The sequence below is a fragment of the Rhinolophus sinicus genome, linkage group LG07 (assembly GCF_036562045.2).
Source record: "Rhinolophus sinicus isolate RSC01 linkage group LG07, ASM3656204v1, whole genome shotgun sequence".
Classification (NCBI taxonomy): domain Eukaryota; kingdom Metazoa; phylum Chordata; class Mammalia; order Chiroptera; family Rhinolophidae; genus Rhinolophus; species Rhinolophus sinicus.
This window is the reverse complement of record NC_133757.1, coordinates 128,625,252-128,651,965: the sequence shown is the minus strand read 5'-3', so window position 1 is coordinate 128,651,965 and position 26,714 is coordinate 128,625,252. Positions and strand designations below refer to the sequence as shown.

At 42.7% G+C, this 26,714-nt stretch overlaps 1 protein-coding gene across 2 annotated transcripts; it reads left to right on the top strand.

Annotated features, from left to right (window-relative positions):
- Positions 1-523: 523 nt before the first annotated feature.
- AP1AR (adaptor related protein complex 1 associated regulatory protein) lies at positions 524-26,564 on the top strand. 2 transcript variants are annotated; one of them, XM_019717182.2, is made up of 10 exons: positions 525-927; positions 11,135-11,183; positions 13,103-13,129; positions 15,533-15,558; positions 17,915-18,011; positions 19,057-19,155; positions 20,854-20,912; positions 21,597-21,670; positions 22,426-22,554; positions 24,686-26,564. In XM_019717182.2, the coding sequence occupies exons 1-10, from the start codon at positions 854-856 to the stop codon at positions 24,961-24,963; spliced, it is 912 nt and encodes a 303-aa protein (XP_019572741.2). In that variant the 5' UTR covers positions 525-853; the 3' UTR covers positions 24,964-26,564. The 2 variants fall into 2 exon arrangements, with proteins under 2 accessions (XP_019572742.2, XP_019572741.2); XM_019717183.2 differs by lacking the exon at positions 19,057-19,155 and having other exon boundaries at positions 524-927.
- The last annotated feature ends 150 nt before the right edge of the window (positions 26,565-26,714 follow it).

Genomic DNA, 26,714 nt, shown 5'->3' with positions numbered 1-26,714 from the left:
CGCCAGTATGGCGATTGAAGCAGTAACCACAGACCAGAAGGAAATTCTTGGTGCATTGGAAAACCTTCAGTCAGTCTCTGACTGTCACGGTGAATGTCACCAAAACCGAAGCCCGCCCCGCACAGAGAGGCGCCCTGCACTCCCGCTGGCGCCTGGCCCGGGGCGCCAGGTGAGCAGCTCGCGAGGCTTCGGTACAAGGCCCGAGAGCTGAGCCCTGACCGCGCGACACCTGGAGCGCTCGGGACCCAGAGGCGGGACACCAGGTGCGGAGGAGATTTCCGAGGCAGGGCAGGGTCCAATCAAACAAACACCCACGCCCCGTATCTGGGCTGGGCGCGCCGGAAGGGACAGAGCGCCGACCCAGGAGCTGGCGGAAGTGACGCAAGGCCCAGTCGCCGGAGGAGGCGGGGCCGCCGTGGAAGCGCGCCCTATTGGGGCCCGGGAGAGGACGGAGGCGTGGCGTCGGGGACGGCACGGGGGGAGGCGGGCCCGGAGCGTACGGGGCGGGGCCTGGGCGCGCCGGGGGCGGGGCCGGGCCTCCTGGCGGCGGGAGGCGGCCTCTCGCGCCGGGCTGGGGCTGGGGCTGAGGCGAGCGAGGTGCCATGCGGCCGGGCGGCGGGTCTGGAGCCTGCAGCCCCGCGCTACCAACTCGCGCGGCGGCGGCTGAGTGGCCTCTGGAGTAGCCGCTGCCTTTGTTCCGAGCACCGTCGCTCACGCCGCTCGCTGCCGCCGGCCCGCCGGAGGTCCCGGGCCCCCTCGGCTCGTGCGGCGCGGATGCGGCTGCCGGGCCTGGGCCTGGGCCTGGGCCTGGAGCGGGAGGAGGCGGAGCAGCGGCGGCGCCGGGCGGCATGCGATGGGGAACTGCTGCTGGACGCAGTGCTTCGGGCGCCTCCGCAGGGAAGCGGGGCGGCTGCAGCGCGGCGGAGGGTAAGCCCCGGGGGGAGCCGCCGCTGTGCCCGAGGCCCGGCGGCTGGAGGCGGCCTCGCGGCGTCTGGCGGGCGGTGGTCGCGGAGGCCGGCGTCGGGGGGCTTCCAGGGAAACGGCTGGTGGGCGCGGGCGCGAGGACAGCCCCGGGGGCGTGCCCCGGGAGCAGGGCCTCCCACGAGTGGGCGACGGAACCGGCTCCACAGCCAGCCGGGCACGCCCGCGTGGAGCTCGCGGGTGATGCCAAAGGTGGCAGCTCCCGTTTGATCCTCTCTGGCGCCGACGGAGCAGGTGACAGTCTGGGGGGTTTGCGGTAGAAGTGAGTTCGACGCTGCAGCTCAGCGAGGGTCCGGACGCCGAGTAGCTCTGCTGTGTCCACAGACTCGCCGAATCGGGGTTTGCAGTGGCTCCGGCTTCCTGGTGACAAGAGGCGCGTGTGGAGCCTTTTCCCTTTCCTGACGTTTCGGGAGAAGCCAGACCCCGGTGGTGACCCTCCGCCCTGTTGTTTGGACCTCACTTGTCTTTATTCAAACTGGGATATACGCACCCAGGTTTTTCTGCTCACACGATCCATGGAATAATAGAATGTCACGATCATTGCGTTTGTGTGTGTATTTCATAGGATGTTGAAAAGATTAGAACAAAGTCCTTGGAAATTAGCCTTGTTGTTAAATAAATATCTCCCACTTGAAAATCCGAGCCGAGCCACTTTGTGTAAGAAATGAGACTATTTTGCACTTTCTGGAACAGATTACTAAGTTCTCGGGCTGTGTCCCTTGTAACCAACATTATTAGGTAATAAGGTGTTCAGCGTAAACAAATCGAAGCCAAGTGATTTATACTTTGGGTCTTCCGGTGATGGAGCGCTCATGAAACACGATTCCTTCGTTCGTCAGGCATGTGTCACCTCTAACACAGGGCAGCCAAGGTGGATTGTCTGTGGTACGACATACAAGCGTCACAGTGGACAAAATACCATGAGCAGAGGAGCGCTGTTGAGAGTTTGTGGGCTGTGGACAGTGTCATCTAAAATCGTGTCATGCTGATATTAGTCCTGTTTCTTTCATTCCATAAACATAGGCTTGGACAGTTCCCTTACTTGAATCTTCTGATTAACTTACTGTTTTGCATTATTGTTAATATTATTTCAGGAGAGTCTAGTAAACGTGCAGATAGGTGGATATAGTACATTGTTATTTACAGAATAAGGTTAAACCTTACCTCTCATTTTAGTTGCTTTTTCTTTTTTAACTAATAGTTTTGATTTTCTTTCAGCTCTGGGTCTAGACAGTTAACTAATAGTTCATGTAAGGGCAAAAAAAATTAGGAGTAATCACAAAAACTTGACATGAGTTATGCTTGTCACTATCGTGAGCACAGGTAGAACCCTGGACTTTCTCAGGCAGATTAAAGCTGGATACCACCAAGGCCTGTATGCTCCAGAGTCCGGGGTCATCTAGTCAAAATATCAATGTCAGTGTTGAGGTATGTCGGAAACCTTGCTACTAATACAGCTAATTGGTAACTAAGCAGAGGGAGTTAAATATCTTTAAGTAGTAAAATTTAGACATCTCAGTGAGTCATCCTTCTTCGTTCTCCACGGCGCCACCTGCTGGCCAACCTTCCTGTGAACCTGGGTGGCGCTAGACGTGTTTGGATGGACACTTAGCGTGTTCTTGGTCTTCTTTTTCTTTCTCAAACTGAAGACCCAATTATATTTGTTTTATCGTAATTCCCATTTTGATCTTGCCATGTAATTCCACACAGCGATTCCAGTATGTACTGTAGTTTTACATAGAGGTAGGATCGTGTTTTTGCCATGTGGGCTCTAGGAGCAAAGTTGCTTTCAGGAAATAATTTATGAGGATTCGCTGTTTTCTTTCCTAGTAAAAATGATACTAGTGATAGCTACCAACATTCGACTACTTCCCATGTGCTAGGCACTGTTCTAAGTACTCCACCTTACCTCGTTTATTCCTCTCTGCAACCCTGTTAGGAAGCTAAGTACTGTTACATACATTGCAGGTTGAAAACTGAAGCTTGAAAAGTTTAAAAGTTTAACTTGCCCAAGATCGCAGAGCTGGGATTGCCGCCCAGGCCTCTCTGACTTCAGGACCTTTACTGGAACCACTAGTGGCTCCTGGGCCTTATTCTCTAGATACAGATTTGGTTGCTGTTATCTCTCAGTGCATCGTTTTGGACTTTGTCACTGGAACATATGTGCATATATGTCAACAACTTAGCTCTTCAGTCTGTGTGAGAAGCTATTCTTTTCTAATACTGTGCACTTGACCTCTGCAGCATCACTTTTATCTTATTTTCTTTTTCCTGTCCTGGACATTCTTATCCCATCTGCCTATTAAATTAGGAATTTTGCTCTGTCTCTTCTCTTCCTTGTTTAGTTCCCTTCACATGTGTACCTGATCGTGAAGCAATTTCATCCACCACGTGCAGATGTTATGTTGTCCGGGCAGACCTCTTTTCAAAGGTTCAGCGCTGTGTTTTCGGTTGCCTCCTGAAGAGATGCACTTGGGGGTACCAGAGCTCCTCAGTCAGCCTGTCTAACATACCTAACATCTGTGTTCCAATAAATATGTAAATAGCGCCTCTTCTTCTGCCATACTCCCTCGTTCCCTTAATGAGTTCATTCAGTCTCTGACTACTCACTGCAAGGCCCTCCACCTCCCTGACAGCTGCTTAATGTCTCCTTAATACTCACTGGGCCTGTTTCCTTCCTCCCTACCTCTGAGGCCGCACACATTGTCTTTCAAATTGCGGGGCACCTTCTCCACTGCTCTCCCTGCTGGGACTCACACTCCAGTGCATCTCCCTTCCTGTCACTCGAGGTGAGGCTTTCTGACACCCACCCTGGGTCATGCCATCCTCTTGCCAAATGACTGAACGCTCCACTGCCCAGCCTTTTTTCCTTCTGTGACAGCTGATGAGTCGCAGGGTGTTCAAATGTGCAGCGTAATGTCTGTTCATGTAGTCAGGGTGAGGTGCAGTTCTGCATTTGGGTAAACAGTGTAATCTTTGTTCTTTCATTCAGAAAATCATGTCATCATACAAATCAGTGAGAATAACATTACAAGGAAAACATTGAATCTACTCTAATTTCAAAAAACTTAAGTCATTCCTAAACCTTAGTACTTTAACTTTTTTGATAAATGATAACCTTCCAGTTGAGGGTTGTATCCAGTTTAAACTCCTGACAGCGTAATTGTACCTTAATCTATTTTAGCGCTGTGACTCTTTTCCTCAGACTGTATCATTAGAACTGTAGGTTTCACTTGCTGAGCATGAGTTTGGCAGCATAGGGAAGGGGTGGGGGCAGTCAGCGCCACTCTTGCCCTCCGTACCCTCCGTACCAGCTAGACTGGGCTCGGCCCCGTTTCGCCTTTGTGTATGGTGGTTCCCTTCCTGTCTCGGTAAGCTTCTGCGCATCCTTAACTGTTACTTACCTTCCCTCTGAAACACGCTCCAGCCCCCTGAGACAGTGTTACCTCCCCGAGTAAATACTATTTTCTCCAGGTTTCAATCTGCTGTATATCAGGGATTGGTGAACATTCTTTGTACAGGGTTAGATAACACTTTAGGCTTTGCAGGCCCGTAAAGTCTCTGTTGCAGCTACTCAAGGATGCATGTTTTACCACCAAAGCCGCCATCGACACTGTGTATGTGCATGACTGTTCCAGTAGGACTTTACGTACAGAACAGGCGTTGGGCCACACTTGGGCCATCGTTTGCTGAGCCCTGCTATAGACCATGGTACCGGCTGAGAGCTCCTGAAGGTCGGGACTGTGTTTTATCTTATCTCGCTCCACTGTCAGCCTCTCATGTTTTTTGGATGCATAGCCAGAGAATATTGTTTATGAACTTGTAAGATCTAAAAAACAGTGTTTTTTTTCTTTTTCTTCTTTTTTCCTTTTGGTCTGAGGATAATTTCCTAACTTTGGCAAAAACACTACTCACTCACACAATTAAACACACATGCTACCAATTTTATGTGGACTTACTTTTTTTCTTTTTTTAAGAGACAGTATAGAAAACCAAAGAAAATTTCAAAAATATTTTACTATAATGTCGATTGCTAAGATACAGTAATCAGCAATGTCATTATTGAGAGATTCAGTTTGGTTTTCTGCATTTTACCAGCTTTGAATAATATACAAATGTAAGATATTTCTCTTGAAATTTTAAAAGACAAACAGCAGTAGTGGACTTAAATGGATGTGGATTTCCTGCACATTCTGTGTTACACCTTAGAGGCTCCCAGGTCTGTGTTCTGAGCCTCACTCTGTTCTTTAACGTATTTTCCTTCCTTAATGTACTTGCCCTTGGTGATGTCTTGCAAACACATAGCGTTACCTGCTACCTGCAAACTAATAAGCCCCATGATCCCGGCCTGAGCTCAGAAATACCTGCTTACTGAGTATTTCCACTTGGATATCAGACATTACCTCAGATTGTAAAACTGAGCTCATCTTTCCTTTCACAGCCCTTTCCTCCTTTTTTCTCTTTTTAAAAGCCCACCATTCCTGCTACTTTGTGCCCTACCTTGTGGGTGGTCAGTTGTCACTGCAGCTGTGAGCCTGGGTATTACACTTGCCTTGCACTGCGCTCCAAATCCAGGTGATCAAGCCCTGCGGCATATACCCTGGGAGTGGCCCCTCCGTCTTTCTAACCTCTACACTCTTGCTGCCTTAATGCAGAACCGTCAGTCCTCTCCACACAGCTGCCCTTTTGAGGTGGAGTGTGTGCCTCTCTAGCCTGAAAACCAAACAGAACACAACACCTTACTTAGGCTCCCGCGTCTCCAGCTAGCTATTACCCTGCCTTCTGTCTTTTCCCTTTTAAAACTTAAAGAATTGTCTGGTCTTTATCTTCTTTCCTTTCCTTCTCACTCAGTCCTCAAGGCAATCTAACATTTACTCTTACTGCTCCCCTTCTTACTCATACAGTGATAATATCAAAACAGCCATCAAATTGCAGTGGGTATTGCTAACCCTTCCTGTACTTGCCCTTGTAGCAGCACCGGTTGCTCTTGACTCCTTCCTGTTTCCTGTGATTTCACACTCACCGTTTTCTGCATCTACCCCCTGGGCAGTGGACTTGAATGCATGTATCTTCCCTGTCTCCTATGAGTGTTCATTTTCTTCACCCTGATCATTCCGTGTTGGAGTCACACATGTCTCCTGTTATATGCTCCTTAAAAAGACTGGCAAACATATAGCCACTAGCCTAGGAGCATTTGACACTACTCCCTATCATCCTGCTTTTCTAGTCCAGCCCATCAAACCAGATTTTTTTGTACCTCCTAAATAGATTTTCAGCCTCCCCAGTTCTCTCTACTGCTGCCTTAGTCCAGGCTGCCGTCATTTCTTGCCTCAGTTCTCAGTTCCCTGTATTAGGATAGCACTCTTTCTCATCATTCTGTGACTCCACTTTCCTTCATAGCACTTGCTGCTCCACCACTTTGTAGACCGTTTGTTCATTTGCCTGTTGTCTGTTCCCTCCTTAATAGAGTATGGATTCCATAAGGTCGGGGACTTGGATTTGGTTATTCCTATATATCCAGTGCCCCAACAGTGAACTTGCCACACAGCAGGCACTCAATAAATATTTGTTGACTGAGTAGACAGAGTACCAACAACTGGTCTACCCACGTCTGTTCCGGACCTTTTTCAGTTTATCCTGCATTCTGGAGTCAAAGTGATCAAATGCAGGTCTATGATACAGACACAGTGTAAATTCAGTAGTGCTTTACAATAATAGAGACGACTTAAATCTTTAATGTAGTTTTCAAAGCCTTGCATTACCTATTCCTTGCCTACCTTTTAAATCCTCATCCGTGTAATGCTCTTCCCTGAATCCATTTCTCCCCTTTTCACTTAGATGACTCCTACTTACTCATCGTTAGATGCCAGCTCCAGGGTTATTTTCTACAGAAGTCTTCCCGAATGGTCTCCTGTAGGAGATAAGTCCCCCACCATCCTGGAACCTTCTTCCTGTCTTCTGAGCACTTCCTGAGGTTTAATTACGAGTTCTGACGATTAAGTTCACAAACTTGTAGCAATGATGTTGCCAACCTTTTTTGATATCAGAGAGATTATTGATTATGAATTTGTGGCAACTGAACAAACAGTTAACCATGTTTACTATCTGGAAGTGCTGAAAAGGCTGCGTGAAAAAGTTAGACGACTTGAACTTTTTGCCAGCAATTCATGGCTCTTGCATCACGACAATGCACCAGCTCACACGGCACTGTCTGTGAGGCAGTTTTTACCAGTAAACAAATAACTGTATTGGAACACCCTCCCTACTCACCTGATCTGGCCCCCAGTGACTTCTTTCTTTGCACAAAGTTAAAGGAAATGTAGAAAGGAAGATATTTGGATGACATTCAGGACATCAAGGGTAATATGATGACAGCTCTGATGGCCATTCCAGAAAAAGAATCCCAAAATTGCTAGGTGGACTAGGTGCAGGTGTCGGTGCACAGCTTCCCAAGTGGGGTACTTTGAAGGTGACCACAGTGATATTCAGCAGTGAGGTATGGAGCACTTTTTCTAGGATGAGTTCGCGAACTTAATTGTCAGGCCTCGTACACCAGGCCCTGCGATTATTTGGTCCATGCCTGTCTCCTATGCTCAGTGTAAAGAAAGGAAGGGGTCCATGCCTGTTTTGCTTTCTGTGGAACACCCAGCTCGTACATAGAAGGTGATCAGTAAATACTTATTGACAGAATGAGTGAGTATGGCTTCTTCAAAAATTTTCATCTTTTTCCTTTCCCTTGCCTTGGTACCTGCTGTTCCTTGAAACATTCCTTTTTACTACTTGCGGAGCCGGCTAATTCCTCCTCCTCAGGCTGATTTTTGGTGCCCCTCGTTTGAACACATCCTTCTCAGACCGTGGTACTTGTTAATTCTCCTGTGTGTGTACCCTGTTAGAATGTGAGCCTCTTGGGTACATGGGTCAATTTTTATTCACTTTTGTACTTTAAATACATAGCTGTGTCTTGCATTCAGTAACCCAGGCAAGTAGGAATTAGAAGGCTCAGTGTCATAAACATGTAAGTGACAGCAGTTTCTAAAAGAACAGGGTGGCCCACAGTATCAGATGCCCTTCGAGTTATTATTTTCCTCTAAATCAGGCTTCTCTTAAAGGGCAGTGACTTTTGTTGAAGCCATGTTTTCTGTCTTCATGTTTAGCAGGAAGATTGGTCTCTACTCTCTCCAAGACATGAAATAAATTTCTGAACACCCATTCTTTCTAAATTTGCCTTCACTAGGGAGGGGCTTATTAATCAGTAAATATTATTACGTTATTGTTCAGACCTATGTCGGTGCTACCTGTATATGGAAAATCTGTTGATGGGTCATCCCTTGCGCTTGGAATGGTTAAACCTCCTTTGAAGTATTTGATAATAATTGAAAAACGATGTGTTCATCATCTTGATTGTAATACTTTTTGCCAGGAATCTGATTTGTAACCTAATGTTCAGAAAGAAAGAGTCTTGGGACGCTTTTAATTTTTAATACTTTGGAACAGTTTACTATGGTTCTTCATCATTTATTTACAATGTCAAACAGAAGATAAAGGGAACGATTTTACTACTTTAGTAGATACTACGTAGAATATGAAGAAAAGGAACAATACCAATGTCAGATTTGTGAGAACTTATCAGTTATTTTTACTTGTCACTTTGGTGTAAGAGTTTTTACCTGCTACGCAAAAGAACGTGTAGAAGCATGAAAACCTGCCTTTTCAGCCTGTTCCCGATGAGACTGAGACTGCCCTTAATAAAAGGTTGTCCTGATATCTGCCTTGATAAATAAATAAATATTCAAGATCTCCACTTTTATACCACGTTACTTTCAAACTCTTCCAAATTCCTTGACATGCCACCATCATTCAAAGTGTGTGGCCTGCCTTTCCTACCTCGCGAGTGTCCGTTGCATGTTTGAGTCCACTTCTTCAGAAGCAGAACAGGGCACAGAGACTCACTCTACTTCATTTACAGCAGCTCTCAGGGACATAAGGCATGTTTATATAAGGAGTGTCCATGGATGACTTTGGGGGAACTCTAGACTCTTAAGAAACAGGGAAGGTAGACTTCTGTTTTCTTTGACTCTTTGTTCTTGAAGCCTCTTTGTTTCAGCAGCTCAGTTTTCATTATAATACACCTGCATATACTGTGTGCATGCCCTTGAATAGATGGGTGGGTTGTTGACCAAATCATTTCTCACCTCCCCCTTCCCTCCAAGGAGTGTACATATTCATGAGAGTGTTGTACAGATCATGTGACTTGAGCGATTTTTGTCACAGCTCAGCTCTATTTGATGTGATACTGGCATGTTCTTAGGGGACTCTTCCAGTGTCTCCCATCACTTTGCCCCTTATTCTTCTCACCCCTGGCGTGTGTTATGTGTTGCATTTGCTGCATTTACTTTTGTCTTGCACCTGCATTCTTGACTCCTGCTGCTCTCCTAGCCCGTCCTCCTTGGGGTTCGGAGGCACCTCCCCACCATCTCACTTTCCAGTCCATCCCCACACCAGATGACTTTTGTCTTCTAAATGTTCTCTAATGTGTTTCTCTCTCTGACACCACTGATCCAGGCTCCCATCATTTCTTGCCTTGACGCCAATTTAATTGTACACGTTCCTCCTGCATTCACTCCTCTGTATGCATTTATCCCCATCCACTCCTCTCAGATTCACTGGCTCCTGGCACTGGCAGGCTCAGCTTCTTATGCCAACCCAAGTTTACTCCTCCAAGTGAAGGAAAGAGTGGTGTTCTTACTCCCCTATCGTCACTCTAACTATAGTAAGCACTGATTAATTAAGTCTTTGGTTTAGGGCAGTGATTCTCAACTGAAGGATTCATTCAGAATTCCCCTTTCATACATGTGGCTATGGCTCATTCTTTTTTCCTGCTGGGTAGGGTTTCACTGTGTGACTGGGCCATAATTATCCCTCCTCCTGTTGATGAGCATTTAGATTAGTTTGGACTTCAGTTAACATTCTTATAGATGTCTCTTTGTCCCAGTGTGCAAGAGATTCTTCAGGGACATATGCCCAGGAGCAGAATTGCTGGGTCATAGCTCATGCACTGCTTCAACTTTATTAGATGTCACACTGTTCAAAATAATTACACCAGTTTGTACTTTCACAAACAGTAGGTTTTCATTGTTCCACTTCCTAACACTTGGTATTGTCAGATATTTTCCACATTCTGTTAATCTGAAATGCTGTCTAATATTTGTATCAAAACTTAACTGGGTTAAATATTAAAATTTGTGTAAAATATACCAGCAACAAACAGATAATGCATATTTTATAACCTTCTATGTTACCAATGAAAAATATAAGAAACTAGGAATAAATCAGTAATACATATATAAGACCAAAACAATATTTAAAAACAAAAATAACTAAATAAATGGAGGCTAATACCATGTTCAAGGATAGAACGTTCTGAACTCAGTGCGATTCCAATTAAAATACTAGTGGGATTTTCCTGGAACTTGACCAGCTGATTCTAGCAGTTTGTATGGAAAGGACCAAAAATGGCCAACGGATGGTGAAGAAGGGGCCTTGCACTAGCAGGTAACAAGCTCTAGGGCTGGACGAAGTAGAGAACAGAAGTTACACCACCACCTGCGGGGGGGCGGGGGGGCGGGGGCATCGTCGTTTTTAACCAGGTGATTGTTACATGTGACAGGACTGCTTTACTAGGAGGAGCTGTTAGGGCTAAATCTGTGTTGTTGGGGGTATTTTTATGTATTGTGTTTAGTTCCCAGACTCACCCTCTTTTCTTGTAACGGTCAGAGGGGCACTGCAGTCTCCTGTCAGTAATAATAGCTTCCTAATTAATTATATTGATTTTTTCCCCCAGAGGTGGGAGATGGATGTATTTTTTAACTTATTTGTATTCTATGTAGTAAATATAGGACAATGCACTTATTATTACAGGTTTAGTAAATATTAGTACCAGTAGAGAAATATTGGTTGTCTAAACACTCCTGAGTTTAAAAATCTGGACTATTTCTACTCTTAGACCAATTTGGTGGGTCCTCTTTATAAATATAAGGTGCTATCTGTTAAGGAATTTAAAGTTTCTCTTGAGGAAACGTTTTTATCCCAGTATGTTAATTCAGTTTTAGCATGAAATGTGATTTTAAAGTTGTTTTTCTGGTTTTCTTCCAAGATCCAAGTACTTCAGGACGAGCTCCAGAGGTGAACACTTAACTATAGAGGTGAGTACAGGCATCGGTCTGATTGGATGACAGTACCTTAGGGGCACTTGTTTTTGTTAAGGGAGAAGGGTCTGGGCCCAGATTTAGGAAGGACTGTTCACATGGCTGTGGCATTGACGCCGTGGAGAGGGGCCGATTTGCGGTGTGGGAGGGGGCGTGGGGAGAAGTTTGCAGAAGCGTACCATCTGTTCAAATAGAATTGCTATTTCTACTTAAGAAGTGGCTGTTGCACTTTCTCCTCACGCTGCACAACTCAGGGACAAGGTGCGCTCCTGTCAGGGGTCATGCCTCAGTAAGGCAGTGATTCTCCAGGCACATGGTTGCCTGCCCCCAAAGAGGCTGACCCGAAGCCGAATCGCAGCCCCCAGTTGATTTGAAGCAACTCCCAGTAGAATCGCCTGAGTCACTTTTTCGTTGTAAGTAAAACACAAGAACAGAATCTGCTGTTGTCTCAGTCCCTCCTGGGGACCAGCCCTGCACCATGTGCGTTATGATGTCGTCGCACAGAATTCTTGCCACAATCCTAGTGAATGGTGGCCGTCTTCCTCTTTCATGGATGAGTGGCGGAGGCCTAGACACGGGAAGAAGCTGGGCTGGATCACACAGCCTGGAAGTGGCAGAACTTAAATTCCAGCCCCAAACTGCCAAAGCCTGAACACTGTACTTTCCTGCCTTCTTTATTTTTTTTTATTTTTTATGTTTTTATATTTATTTTTTTACTGGGGAAGGGGAACAGGACGTTATTGGGGAACAGTGTGTACTTTGGGGACTTCTCCAAGTCAAGGTGTTGTCCTTTCAATCTCAGTTGTGGAGGGCGCAGCTCAGCTCCAGGTCCAGTTGCCCTTGTTAGTTACAGGGGGTGCAGCCCACCATCCTTTCCAGGAGTGGAGGAGTCTATCTGGCAACCTTGTGGTTGAGAGCCAGCGCTCCAACCAACTGAGCCATCTGGCCACCCGGGAGAGCGGCAGCTCATTGACTTTATTCTAGTTGCGGAGGGCGCAGCTCGCTGGCCCATGTGGGAATCAAACCTGCAGCCTCGTTGCCCAGAGCTTGTGTTCTAACCAACTGAGCCACCTGTCCGCACCTTTCCTGCCTTCTTTATTAAATAAGGAAGCAAATAAACCACAAATTATTTTTTTTAAATCACAAGCCAATACAAAAGAGTAAGTTCAAGATAATAGTTTTAAGGTTTTAAGTGATCCCTTAAGATTCCTGTGTTTTCTAAACCTTTTGAATTCATTGTTTTCTGAAACTTTAGATACAAATATATATTAACAATAAAACATTTTTTTAATTTCTTTCAAGTGGTTATTTAAAATACAACTATTTTAATAGTATAATACTAGTAATCACTTTTATTAGATGAGTTGACATGGCATTCATCTCATTATGATCAAATTATTTACATTCCTATGTCAAGAAAGGCATTATACTGAGAGTAATGACCACGACCTAGTAGATTTTTCAGTAAATAGTTGCGTGAATGAATAGATAAATAAATATAAACATTATAAGGTAAATTCTTGTTTGGGTGTATTTTCAGTCCCTATTTTTGGTGTAATTTTCCTTTTTATGACATTAAATTATTCTGAACTCACGTGGAAAATTCTGGCAATAAGGGTTTAAAACATCTTCATGAATTTTGGAAGTTCAGGTGAAAGTTTTGTTTATAAGTTTCTGCTTTAAGTGGAAAAGTGCTGTAATTCTTTTTATTTTATGTAAAGTCATAAAAAGATGTCTTCGCTGTCTTGGGATTGTTGAATGTATCAAATGAACTGATGTATACAAAGGCTCTTGATCTAAGTATCTTACAAATAATAAAGGTGCGTTGTTTTTGAGGTGAAAAAGTGACAATTTTTTGTGGGATATGTACCTTAGACAGATATCTCTTCTAACACTTAATTTTCTTGTTCTTTCAGTTTGAGAATCTAGTAGAAAGTGATGAAGTAAGTATTTCCATAGAAGTGCAAAATTCATATGGTTCTCATTTCTCATCTAATTAGTTCAACAATTAATTATTTTTTAAGTAGCATTTACTTCATTTTATACTGGACTTTTTATTTTTACTTTTTATTTTTTAGCTCCTTATTTCCTCCTGTTGTTAATTGTTATCAGCAAGTAATTCATAATGTACTACTATAAAACATATAACATTATATATGTAGTTTAATTTGTATCAGTTATGTATATTATATATATCAGGCACACAAAACAGGTTTTTAAAGCATTATTTAGAACTCAAGGAGCTTTAAAAAGGGATATTTCTAAGTTCTTGCCATAGGTAGGTAAAATCCCTCCGCAATCCAGAGCACACCCATTCTGTAACCATAATTTCTGTGGGTGGAATTTACACGTGTGCATTCTACAGTGAGTTTCTCACTTTAGCTATTTTTTATCAGTTATTTTTGGTTGAATTTTTGCATTTCCTGTCATTTACAACTCAATCAATTTTAAGATGCATCCTAAATACAAAAATACTAAAATGTTTTTTAGAAAGTACCTTTTAGGATTAGTGAAATATGGTGTCTATTTCTTATGTACTGGTATAGTTAGAAGGGTTTCAGTTTGTGGTATTTTCAACTTCACTAAAATAATTTGAGTTTGTGCAAATTACTTTACCTCCTTAGGCCTACGTTCCACATCTCTGAAAATGAGTTAGACTGGAAGAACACTGTAAGCTCTAACCCTTTGTAACTTTTGTTTTCTAAGAAAAGAGTGAAATATACCAAGTTTAAATTCTTCCTTAGCCCAATACTTCCCCGTGGGTGCAGAATACTAATTAGTCTCAGAACGTAGGTTGGTTCTGAGAAGAATATTACTTAAACTTGTTCAACTCAGCATTTCCCAATTCAGTTTGGGTCTAAATCCTTTTTCTAAATAGTGATACATATTATTACCATCTGATAGAACATATTTGGGAAACTACCTTAGCCTTTGTTTTCCCAGTAAAATGTCTTCCAAATACTTAAATGGTTCAGACAGCCTAGCTTCTTTCCCTTTTCAAGGGTTACTTTAACCTCCATGTATTTTTTTTACACAATGTAAGCCAAGACTTCACATAATATTTTTAAAGTTTCTGACAAATGATAAATAAATGTAAGAGGTCTTGCAACTTTCACTGTAGTTCATCCCAAGACCCTACTGCTTGTGAAAAGGGTCTGTGGTTCTGTATGTTTTCCTAAGGTGCTTTCTGTTCGGGTGTTTTTGTTTTTGCTAACCAGCCTTTTTCTCTCTCATGTCCTATTTTGTGGTTGGTTTGGTTGAACTGTTTGTAGTGCTATTTCCTAAATTCATTTGGAATTTTATTTGCTGTCACTTAGGCATGTGTTTTGACTGTCAGATGTGAATAGCCTAATTATATAAGAGAGATGCATAAACACAAGCCAGTCTTGAAATTATTTCTGGTTTGCTTTGGAGGAACAAACTAGAGGTAGTTTCATGTCCTGTGAAAGGAAGCAAAGGCATTGATTCTCATTATTCCCAGAAGTTGCATTCTGAGTTGCTGATGCTTATTCAGTGCTGGAACATTCCCCAGGGAGATAAGAGTTAGGTTCCTGCACGCTTCTGGTCATCCGTTGACCAGCACATAACCTTGCCTTATGTTTCTGTTTGACACCTTATTGTAATATGTATTATTGACTCATTCACCTTGAACCGGCCAGAACTCCTGCCGGAATGAAATGTGTCTGACCCATGGCCTTCTCTCCATGAGGCCCGTCACACTACACAGCACTTCACACTCTGCGTGGGGGTCATTTTAAACTGTGAAAGCACCAGTAAAAACACAAAAATGCAAAAGTGGCATGAAATAGACTGGGAAGAGGACACAGTCTGAGAGCTGAACAGGAAGCAACAGCATCGCAGTCTGCTCAGCAGGGAGTGAATGCACCGGCACGACAGGGTTTTGGCCGCTCTGTGCAAGTCTGAGTGAGCGCAGAGCTGCAGGGAGCTTTGCTTCTGAACTTACAAACACCTTTTAGCTCGCGGGGAATGTGCAGAGACAGAATCCGTGATGGTGAGGACCAGCTGTGAGCCGTGAGGGCACAGGAGCTGTGTTGTCAGCTACCGTCCTGACCCCAGAGTTCCATTGGTGTAGAAGAAACGCTTGTTAGAAGAAGCATGTCCAGCAATTGGTTGTTATATAATTAAGTAGATGCTAAACTAAATTTTGTCTTTGCAAAATAGTAAAATTTTAAAGCTTTTAGTATAAACACTTCTAATAATGAAACTTGTTTACTATGATAAAAATAAATGGAAAATATTTTTGATTAGATACAATTTTGATTGGCTTGACTGAAATAATATTCAGCTAATGAAAATTTTTAATTGTTTAATTAATTTTTGTGCAGGGGGAAAGCCCAGGAAGCAGTCATAGGTAAGATCTTGTTTTGTTCTGTTTTGTCTTTTGAGTAACTTCTGTTTGAACTGCAGAAGCTCTCCGAGAATCCAGGCTCTGTCGTTACCTTTCCATAATAACTAGAACCTTGATGCTCTAATCTATTTAAGCAACCTCTTTATGTTCTTTTAAAATTACATGAGCTGTCTGCTTGAAAAAGGACCATCTATCTTTAACTCAAAAAAGAGTTCTTGACTCTCTTTTTAAGTGAATACTTAACATATATTGTTTCACATTTTCAATGTGTATTTCATTACCTTTTTAGTTTAGCAAACATTTGTGAAGCAACTAGCATGGGGCCAGGCACTGCTGGGCATGATTAAAAAATCTGACGTGTTCTCTACATCAGAAGAAAGACTACACTGGTCTGGGAGGTAGTTCCTAGAGGTGACTAATTTCAACAGGAGGCAGGAAAAGTGATTAAACACCAGATATAAAACATGCTGGGAAAACCCAGAGGATACCCTTTTGCCCACAATGTAAGGGAGGTATGTCCACGTAGGCTTCTTTAAGGAGATGGCACCTGGGCCAGCCCTTGAATGGTTGGTTAGTGGTAGCTGTCCAGACAGGGAGAGCTTTCTGCACAGAAGAAATGGAATGGATACAGTGGGGGACTTGTCTGGAAAGAGGCACAGAGGAACCTTGTGAAGGGTACACAGTTGTCAAAACTTAATGAACTGCACACTTAAAATTTGTATTTCATTTTATATAAGTTATACCTCAGAAAAACGCACAAAAGTCCTAGGTGGATGTCAGGGCTGGAGGAACAGCAGTGAGAGACATTACCTTCTACATTACCTTATGGTAGTTATCAACCTCTGCCAGAGGCCTGGGGACAGGAGGAGGGGCTGGCTGGCTGGGGCACCGAGCGCGCAGTGGTCTGAGCGCTGACTAGGCAGACATGGGAAGAGGAGTCTGAAGACAGCAAGACGGAGTGGGTGAAAAGACCCAGGAGAGCGTGGAAAGCCCAGGGAGGAGGTGGAGACAGATGCGCCGACCGGTGGGATGCGGGAAGGTCAACACTGTCGCATGGACCGAAGGGTAGGACTTAAAAATGCCGTTTTGTACTCGGCACCATAGAAGCCATGGATGCCCTTTGCTAGAATTATTAGATGCTCTGAGTTGAAGGTGGAAGGTAAGGGCAGAGAAGGTAAGAGAAGCACAGTAGTTACGAGTTAGGGGCTAGACAACTAGGGTTCAAATTGTAGCTCTGCCGCAGACCATGTGACTTCATCTGTCTTTGCCTCGTTTCCCTCCTATGTACAATCTCTGTAGCTACTTTCTAAGGCCATTGTATTAAAATTAGTTAATAGGTGTGAAGCACAAAGGAGAGAGCCTGACGCTAGTAAGTGCTAGATGTGCTGTAGTACTTTTAATTTCTGGAATTTTGGCTGAAATGAAAATGAGAAAGGAGCAGTACCTAGAGATAGATAGAAAGAAGGGCTTTCCTTCTTCCTTCCTTCTTTCCTGTCTTCCCTCCTTCCTTCACATGGAAACGAGGGAATCCAGACAAAAAGCGTGGGCTGAAGATGAAGTGCAGTACTGATTGGCGGAGCAGCGCCACAGAGGACTCTGGGGTGGGGTGGGTGGCGCCAGTGCTGGTGAATGAGGGGTATCTGGAGCCGGTGAAGGAATGCCATCTCTTTAGAGGGTGGACTTAGGTGAGAGGAGGAGTGGCAGGAATTTGAAGGAATTGGTGGTTGGTACTCCCTGTTTCTCAAAGGGGAAGGAAATTGCCTTATAGGAGAAGAGTTTGTATAAGGAGCTTAGGATTGTGTGAAGATGCTGAAGGTTGGGGTAGGGTGTGAGAGAGAGTTCCGCATGTGAACGGAAAGGGTCACTGCTGGGAGCTGAGGGCCACATCCATGGCGGATTTTCTCTAGCAGCCCTCGGCATGGGCCATGGTCAGAGTGAGGAAACTGGGTGACTGAGGCACAAAGATGGGTGTGCGAGAAGGTGAGCATGTTGGTGGGAAAATAGCTCGGGCCTGCATGGTGTCACGCTGTGGGGGTGGCTCCTGGTGTGTGTTAGGGTGCACATCTTGGGAGGGGTCAGGGGCCAAGGCAGAGCCACCGCGAAGGTAAACGGAGTCACATTTCCTCAAGGGGGCGCAGTGCAGCAGAATGCCTGGATAGCGTCCCATCTTCCCCAGCTCTCTGCTGCGACACGTGTTCGAATGCATGCCCTTTCCTCTAATGCAGTGATAGCATCACATTGCTTTAATACATCTTTTATAGTAAAAATTCAGAATTTCACTGGTTTTATTGGGACTCAGGCTCATCAGAAGTTTTTTTTGTTTTGTTTTTTTCTTTTTCTCCCTCATTTTTCTCTGTAGGCCTCTTACTGAGGAAGAAATTGTTGACCTAAGAGAGAGGCATTATGATTCTATTGCTGAAAAGCAGAAGGATCTTGATATGAAAATTCAAAGAGAGGTAAATAGTCTTTTCTGTCACTTACATGTATATTATAAAGCATCTGTTTATAGGGGAAAGTCATCATTAAGTAATATATTGCCATCGAAGCCATTGGACCTATAGATATATACAAATGAAAGGTATTTAAAAGTTAGAACAAAAATTTCAGTCTACTATAGTTTGTTTTAGTTTGGTTTAATTTATCAGAAAGCATACTGCCAAAAATAAATATAATACATTATCCTAAAAATCTTGTCTTAATTCACAAGTAGGGCTCTGGCGGGATACATGCACCTTTGTGTTTAAAACCAACTTTGAAAAATTACTGTTTCACAATTAATGGGTTTTTTAAAGTCCTTTTGTTTGTCTCGATTTATTTGTTTTTAGTGAGCCAAGTACTTCTAACAGTCATAAATGTTGTATTTATTTTAATGTGTTCACGGCTAGACTGTAATTACAATAGGTAATCTATAATAGGTAATAATATTAGGCTAAAGAAAAAAAATTGTGTGAAATTTGATGCTTAAGTTTTACTTGAAATGCACTAGGATATCACTAAAGCAGTTTGTGTGCTCTTATGAATTGTAAGAACTTCAATTTGAAAGTGATTTTTGAACAACATGATAGTAATACAATTCAGGAGACGGGGAACTTTGTGAAAACGTACTTCACTTTGGTGGGTGGGCATTTGATCATCGTTAGTTTTACAGACCTTGGACTTGGGAGGGTCAGAGCCATGACACTCGTCTGGTGGCAGGTTTGGAACAATGGTGGAGACTTGAGATCACTGCATAATCTAAGAAAGAAACAGTTTTGTGTTTATGCGAATTACATGCTACTACCTCACAATTTCAGCTTCTGGAGAATTCTGTGATATGTTTGATACCATTTGAGTTATTTTGAAAAGGAGCAATTGAAAGGAGAACTCACAAAAATTTAATTCTATTTATAGAGCTCAGTTGTTAATAATTTATTTTTTATTTTATAAATAGGAACCTTTTGTTTCAGAGCAGTTAGACAGGTTCTGGTTTTTGTTAACCCTTACTGTTTTGTTCATGTCCAGTTAGCCTTACGAGAAGAGAAGTTAAGACTAGAAGAAGAAGCTTTATACGCTGCCCAGCGTGAAGCAGCCAGGGCTGCAAAGCGCCGAAAGCTCTCAGAGGTGAGGGGAAGAGACCCAGCATGTGTCAGGCTGCCTTTCTTCTGAGTCTCTCTGACAAATCCCAGTTGGGACTTTTCCCCCTCAGTCAGGGCTTCTTGTTCAACCTCAAATGTAGCTATGCCCTTATTTTTAGGGACTTAAAGGCAAGTGGGCTGAACTTTTAACAGCTGGAAATGACATCAGATTCTATGCTCTGTCGTGAATACTCTTAGCTTTAGTTTTCTAAAATCCTGTATTCTTTTGGAAGAATCAATACACTCTTAGATGGAAATGGTACCAAACCAGCTTTTTTTACTTTATTTCTGTGAGGCTTTTAAAAAAAACAAGTCCTTGAATTGTTAGACTTTCTCATACTTCCTAGAATTGGGACGCTGCGCAGTTTTGCCCCATAGGAATGTCTGTGTTTCTCACCTTCATTCTTGTGTCTTTGGGTCTTGAGATACCGTTGGCATGTTGTTGGAGAAGGTAACCGATCTAATATCCTGCCACGTGCTGATAATGTCGCAGCCTTACCGGAGAGCCAGGCAGCCCTCAGTAGCAAGCTCTTGTGGAGCCGCGGCTCAGTGTCAGGGACTGTTCCCAGTGGTTTCCATGTTTTACCTGTTTAGTCCTGTCCTAGCAGACAGTAGTGTTTATGGTCCCCGTCTAACAGACAAGGAGACCAGGGACAGAAGTGGGAAGTGCTTGCCGGAGACTGCAGCCAGTAAACGGCAGAGCCAGAACTCAGGCCCAGCGAGTGCCACTGAGCCAGTAGCCTCAGCGTCTTGCTCCACACGTTGCCTGTAGGGGCCGCTGCCATTGCAGGGCGGAGACCCGATCACACGTAATTACTGTGCCTTAGAGAAACCGAGAAATCGTGTCTCTCATACTGCTGTGTGAGTTCTGTGTCTCCTTCTCGGGGATGTGTGTGTCTGCGTGTGTGTGTTTCAGCAGAGTAATTAGGTTACGTGGGCAGTGTTTTGTTTTTTAGTACTAAGTAGTGGGGAAGTTTAAACATTAACTTACCTTCTACTAAGAAGTAAAATAATTTTTCTGGTTTAATTTAGACAACTCTTTTCACCATAATCTATTCTCTACTACTCACCTTTTAAAGACTGAGAGCACTTCATATACAGCATCTGTTTGGGTTGTCTTGAGTTTTCCCTGACTAAATATTGATACAACACACAAAAGATATACAGATACATGCAAATTAATTTGATTTTCACAATATCGCTATGAGTATGTAGGGCAGTGTTACAGTCTCTAATTTACAGATGAAGAAACAGAAAGTAAAGGACATGCCAGGGACACACAGCTGATAACTGTCAGAGCCACACGTCTGCCAGGTCTCGAGCTGTGCTGCTCACTTCACCCTGAGCAGACCTTCAGGCACTGTTGTAACTATTCCATTCTTGCTCTCATCCTACGGCTGCTGGGAGTCCTAGGTGCAGTGAGAATGGTGTGTGTGTGTGTGTATCTGTTTTTAAAGTTATTTTTCAAAACACTGAATATTCTGACCACTTACGGATTCTATAATGATAAACTGAGAGAACTCCTACCCAGGAGTAAGAGAATGCAGAGATGAACAGCGGTGAATTTAAAGAAAAAGACTTTCACAGAGTACCTTCTCATGTTTTCTTTAGAAACTAGAAAGCATGGACAGCTCCAACAAATATAATGTACAGAGTGATTTTGTCTTGCATTTCGTTTTCACAGCTGGAAAGGAAGAGAGCTGTGCAGCAAAGCCATCCCCCCAACGGTGGCGAGTATCAAAGGTAAGTGGCAGACATATGCTCTTTGTGGCTGAACACGTTGTTCCCAGTGCCTTCTGCACGTTCGTATACGTACTCCCTAAGTATGTGTGTTTTGTGCTCCCTGAAAAATTACTGCTTCTCAAAGACACTGCCTTGTGGGGATTCTGAGAACATTAGCTTTCTTTGTGTTGGCAAGTGATTGTCATTTGTTTAAATTGACTTTATTGCATTTTTTGAGAGTGGTCACATCTTCTGTATAGGAAATGATGCAGTAGTACACCGAATGCCTCTGGAGAAATTGTTTCTGTCTCGGTTATTGGTGTTTTCCTTAGCCTCTCTCTTGGCTTACAGCAGAGTTTATGTGTGATCGTTTCTTGGAAGACATATTTTTATGTCTCATTTCCATGATTGTTTCCTACTCACTCAAACAATCTTGTCCATGCTTCATTATTGCAAATTGTACAGTTGGACTTTATGACTTAGCATTGGACATTTGGCATTAGGATTCACCAAAATCTTGCTATTTCCAATTTATTGCCCGCATTAAGAAGATTAAGACCTGTTTTCATTCAGTTATTCTGATTGTACAGTAATTATGAATTTCTGTGAGATAGACCTTCAAGCAAAAATGGATCATTGGCTTAAGTATGCATTATGTTACGTCTGCTGTGGATATTTTTAAAAATTATTTCACTTTTATTCCAGTCCAGGACCAGAAGACGACTTTGAATCTTGTCTGAGGAATATGAAGTCACAGTATGAAGCGTTTCGCAGTAGTAGTAAGTCTAATTGTCCAGTATTGTGTGTGTAGTTGAAGGTGACTCGATGCCACATCGAGCATGACCATTGGAGACCCCAGCTCTGTTCCCACAGCCCTTGCTGAATGTTGTCCCAACAGGCCGGTTCCGGTCCTGTCGTACAATCGCAGCTCTGCTTTTAAAAAGGAGTTGGAGGAAAGAACAGTCTCGGGCTATTTCTATAGGTTCATGTAGGGAGTCACGGACTTTCCCACTTCTGCTCAGACTCCACCTCTCCTCAAAGAAAAAGGGAAGGAGGGAGAAAGTAGTACAAAAGTGCAGTTATTTTCATGATTACAAACTGATTTATAAAATTAACATGTTTTTCTCCACATTTCAAAAGTCAGAACTCCTATTCTTCCCGGTAATGGAAGCATGGTTGTGGTTCCTTTTGAAGAGATAGACTGCTTTTCATTTTTATCTTTTCATTTGTTTTTTGCCTCCCCTCCTCTTTAATTGACTTAAAAATATTACCTAGAGTTCATCGTATTAGAAAAGTTTATAATTCATTTAAATTTGCATGTTTACTGTGCTGCTGGATGGCAAAAACATAAAAAAGAAAGGGAAAAAAAGCCCTTTATAAAATTCTTAAACTTACCAATGTAATGCTTTCAATCATTGTTTCTTGTGACATTAAAAGGGATAATAATATTTGAAAAGCAACAATTATTGCAAAACAAATGATTGTGGTGAAGAGTCAGATGACCATATTTAATTATATTTGGTGTATATTCTAGGACTCTCATCAGATGCCACAGTCTTGACACCAAATACAGAAAGCAGTTGTGATTTAATGACCAAAACTAAATCGACCAGTGGGAACGATGACAGCACCTCCTTAGACCTGGAGTGGGAAGATGAAGAAGGTACCTTATGGACACAGTTTTTCCTGAAAAAGTTTAACCTGTGTTACTTTACAGAAATCAGCTTGGTATTTTACTTTATTTAAGCTGAAATGAATGCAAGGTTTTGAAAAATCAGTATGAAAATTTCTTGAACTTTCATTGTACTAGTGATTATCATTTGTTGATAAATTGTTTAGAAAGTTGCTTAATTGTTAACCTTTCTTAAGACTTAGAAAACAGATGTGTATTTCTCATTTCAAGGGTTTTGTAATCCAGCCCATCGATTCTGAGATTACTTAGTAAGAAGAATTACTAACCCCTTGTGGGCAAGCGAAAGCCAACAGTTGATCACCTCCGTTCGTTGTAAATCAGCAATGTGTTAGTTTCTTTGGTGGTACAAAAGCTGTAGCGCAGGCATGAGTTTGACTTTAGCTGACATGCCTTCCTAGCTGCAGTGCTTTAGGTGGATTTCTTAATCTCTCTGAGCTGGTTCATTCACATAATAAAACTGCTTTGAAGGGTGATTTATTGACTGGTGTGGTCTCAGTGCCTGGCACATAATAGGCGTTCAGTAAGTATTGAAAGACACGAATGCGTAAACGCTGTGAGGGTTAAATAAAATTTACATACCAGGTGTTGCACATAGTCAGTACTCAAAACGATAATTGAAGTGTGGATTTTTTCAAAAAGGCTCTCTTGCTGAATAAGACCCAAGATTTCATTATCATTTTAAGAAATAAATAGTCCAACAAGGAAGAATGGATAGGACTTTAAGAAAAATAATAAGCATTAACATTTTCATAGAATTTTGAGATAGAATGGATCTCAGATATCCCCTGGTCATGCTATTTGTTTTATCAGTAAAGAAACCAATATATGGGGACTTGAATAATTTTACCAAAGATTGGTAAGTCTTCTCAGCTAAACAGTTTCCCCAGTCCTGTGTTTCCATTGTTGCACATTTGGGTTCCAATCAGCAAACTTTAAATTTATTTTTATTTTAGCATCTTGTTCAATTTGATCTAAAGCCTTTCAGACCTTTTAATTCCTGATTATGTCATCAATGCTCTAAGCTAATCAGATTTGTAGGTAACAGGGCTTTCCAGGTCACTGTTCAAGTCAGTAATAGATTGTTAACCAACCAGGTGGAGGACAGCCCGCTAGAAACCTGCTCGTGGGTCGGTGTACAGCCTAGCTTCCTTTAGACATAGTGTTACTTAATCAAATGCAAATCCTCAAAATTGCGTTAGTATCCAACTCATATTTTTATCTTGTCTATCAGAGCAGCCTGCTCTGCTGCGCTGAGTCTCCATGAGTTTTCGGGAGTGACAGACAACCATGATGCAGGCGGAAATATTCTTAACCTCTTTTCTAGTTCTAGATTTTAATTCTATCACCATGTTGATTCTACACTTACAGATTCTGATTTCTGTCCTCCCTTCAGCCAGTAAAATGACATTGCTTTTTTCTTCCAAGATTTTTGGCACATTCACTGTGCCAATTCTTTCTGCTCAGAATGAGACCTGGATAGCTTGTCAGTCCCCTACTTTGCCGTCGTAGAGTCAGAATAGGAGGGGCCTGGGCTTTGCAGCCAGAATGAACGTCCCACACATCCAGAGCCCGTGACCTGCTCCGGTCACTTGCCTCTTTCTGCCCCGATTTCCTGACTGTAGGATGGAGCATAATGAATGCAGTGCACATAACTGCAGAGTTGTTGGGGATTAAATCAGTTAACATCGGTGAGCATTAACTGGAAGCTCCTCAGAGCAGGAACAGTGTATGTTGTAATCATTAGAGTTACTGTCACCTCTGGGAAAGGAAGCTGTCTTCTGAGCTCCGGGGACTTGGCGTGTGAGACTGACAGCAGTTGTGGTTCGCCAACCACTCTTATTTATGGCTCTTCAGAAATTTCATCTTATTAGATGATCAGTGTTGCACTCAAGCTGTCCTTTGTTGACTATTAATGTCTATTTTATCGAAGGCACACTCCAGAGTTAGGCCCCAGCAGTTACCCTCCAAAAGGCCTCCGTAGGACTAAGTTAGTGCACAAATCAAGTCTGATTGCTAAAGAAAAACTATATTGTGAAACTGGGAAGGCTTTTAATACATCTTTTTAATTTTCATGAGGTGTTTCATAACTGCCCAATGACAGGAATGAACCGAATGCTTCCGATGCGAGAGCGCTCGAAAACCGAGGAAGACATTCTCCGGGCCGCGCTCACGTGCGGCGGCGGCCCGAAGCCGGTGAGCAACGCTGCGTCCGCCTCCGACGACTCCAACGGGCTGGAGTGGGAGAACGACTTCGTGAGTGCCGAGGCGGACGGCAACGGCAACTCCGAGTACGCGGGCTTCGTCAATCCTGTGCTGGAGCTGCCTGACTCCGGCCTGAAGCAGCCCACAGACGCCAGCAGAAGCGGTGCGATTGCCTGAGCTGCCCAGCCCTTGTGACAACGGTCAGAGCCACCTCGAATGTACGGAGTGTCGCGCTGAGCCTTTCTGTAAGAGGCAGGTAGGAACCTGTGTGTAACGTTTAAGCTCGTTAGAAGGGCATCGGGATGATCGGCTGTATCTGACTCGCTTCAGAATTAAGTGCAATTTCATCATCTACCTTCTGTTCTTCAAAAGCAAGTTGATGGTTCTGTCATGTTATCAACTAAATTTATTTTATCTTTTCTCTATAGCATTCCTGTTTACTATTTCTAGATTTTCATTTTTAGCATAGCTTTTTAAATTTTACTTTGTGTGTTTTCGTCAGCTTATTTCCATAGCTACCTATGAAACCAGGGAGGCGTTTGTGTCAGTGCTCAGCAGATGTGGAGGGCAGCAGGGGCCTGCGCGGGTCAGATTGAGAGCAGCATCCCTTTCCTGATTCCTCTGCTTATGGCAGTGCGATTACCGAACAGGAAGCACAATGAATGTGACTAGAGAAATGCCGAAGCGTCGTTTTCTTCCTATACTTACTGCATATCCTAGTATGATCATGTCGGTTCAGGCTGAAACAGGGTGTCATATGATAAAATGAGCTTTCAGAGTTTGGACCTTAAAGTTGGTCATCAAAACTAATATTGAGGAAAGGAAATATACTTAGGTTTTTCACTTCCTCTTGTATGCCACTATACATGAATATTGGCTTTAAGTTACTTCATATATTAAAATTTCTAGGTGTCATTTGTTTTTAAATTTTGTATTTCCAATGACTGGTCTTAGAAGGATTTCACACAGAACATCTTCTGTGCATGATTTAGTAAGAAAGGAAAACCTAAAAAGGTAATACGGGTATTTCAAAGTAAATAAACTCCTTTCTGGTATGAAAGGTCCGTTGATTTTCTTAAGCTTTCCTTTGCCTTGTAATACAAGGCAGTAATGGGACAGAACTAAGTGTATCAACATATAAAACTACATTTTGTGACGTACAGTGAGCTCTTTTCTCTAAAGTTGACGTATCGATTTAAAAGGCCAAGGATATACGACATTTCCTAACTGCTTGTCTTGATTTTGCTGAGGATTATGATTTTAGTAAGCAAACCCTTGATTTTTCTGTAGTGCTTTTTTCTTTTCTATCTCTTGCAACAATGACAGTGCATGTTCTCAAAAATATAGGAAGGTCCAGCTATAAATAGTAATTTAAAGTTCTTGCCGCTGTACTAGAAAAAACAAAGAATCATGTGGTCCTTTCAATATTTGACCTGCGAGGCCATGACATCTATAGCTTCATCTCTTTTTATCTCATAGAACTAAATCCAACACTTTAAATATGTGAGCATATTAGGTAATGCTGCATTTCCGTCTTTCCGTAATTTAAGTTGTAGCTACGCCATTGGAAACATTGAAAAGGGACCCTATATTCACATTGCCTATGGTATGCTTTTTAAAGTTTGTATACATCGGATGTATAGTTTTGGTTTGGCATAAGCTACTATTATAATTTTTTTTGGAATTTCGTTCAGAGAAATTTTTGAAGGAATGGTAACTTCTCAAGGATTGTGAATAAACACATTTTTACAATTAAAAACTAAATTGTTTGATTATTACTTGTACTCTGTAAAAATTCTGACTCCTGATGTAATTATTTTATTGCATCTGCTATGAAGAGAAAAAGGAGTGAATTAGGAAAGCAGTCTGGAACTAAACTTGTAATTGTTTGTGTTTTAACTGCTAAGAAAAGGACATTAATTTTCTTT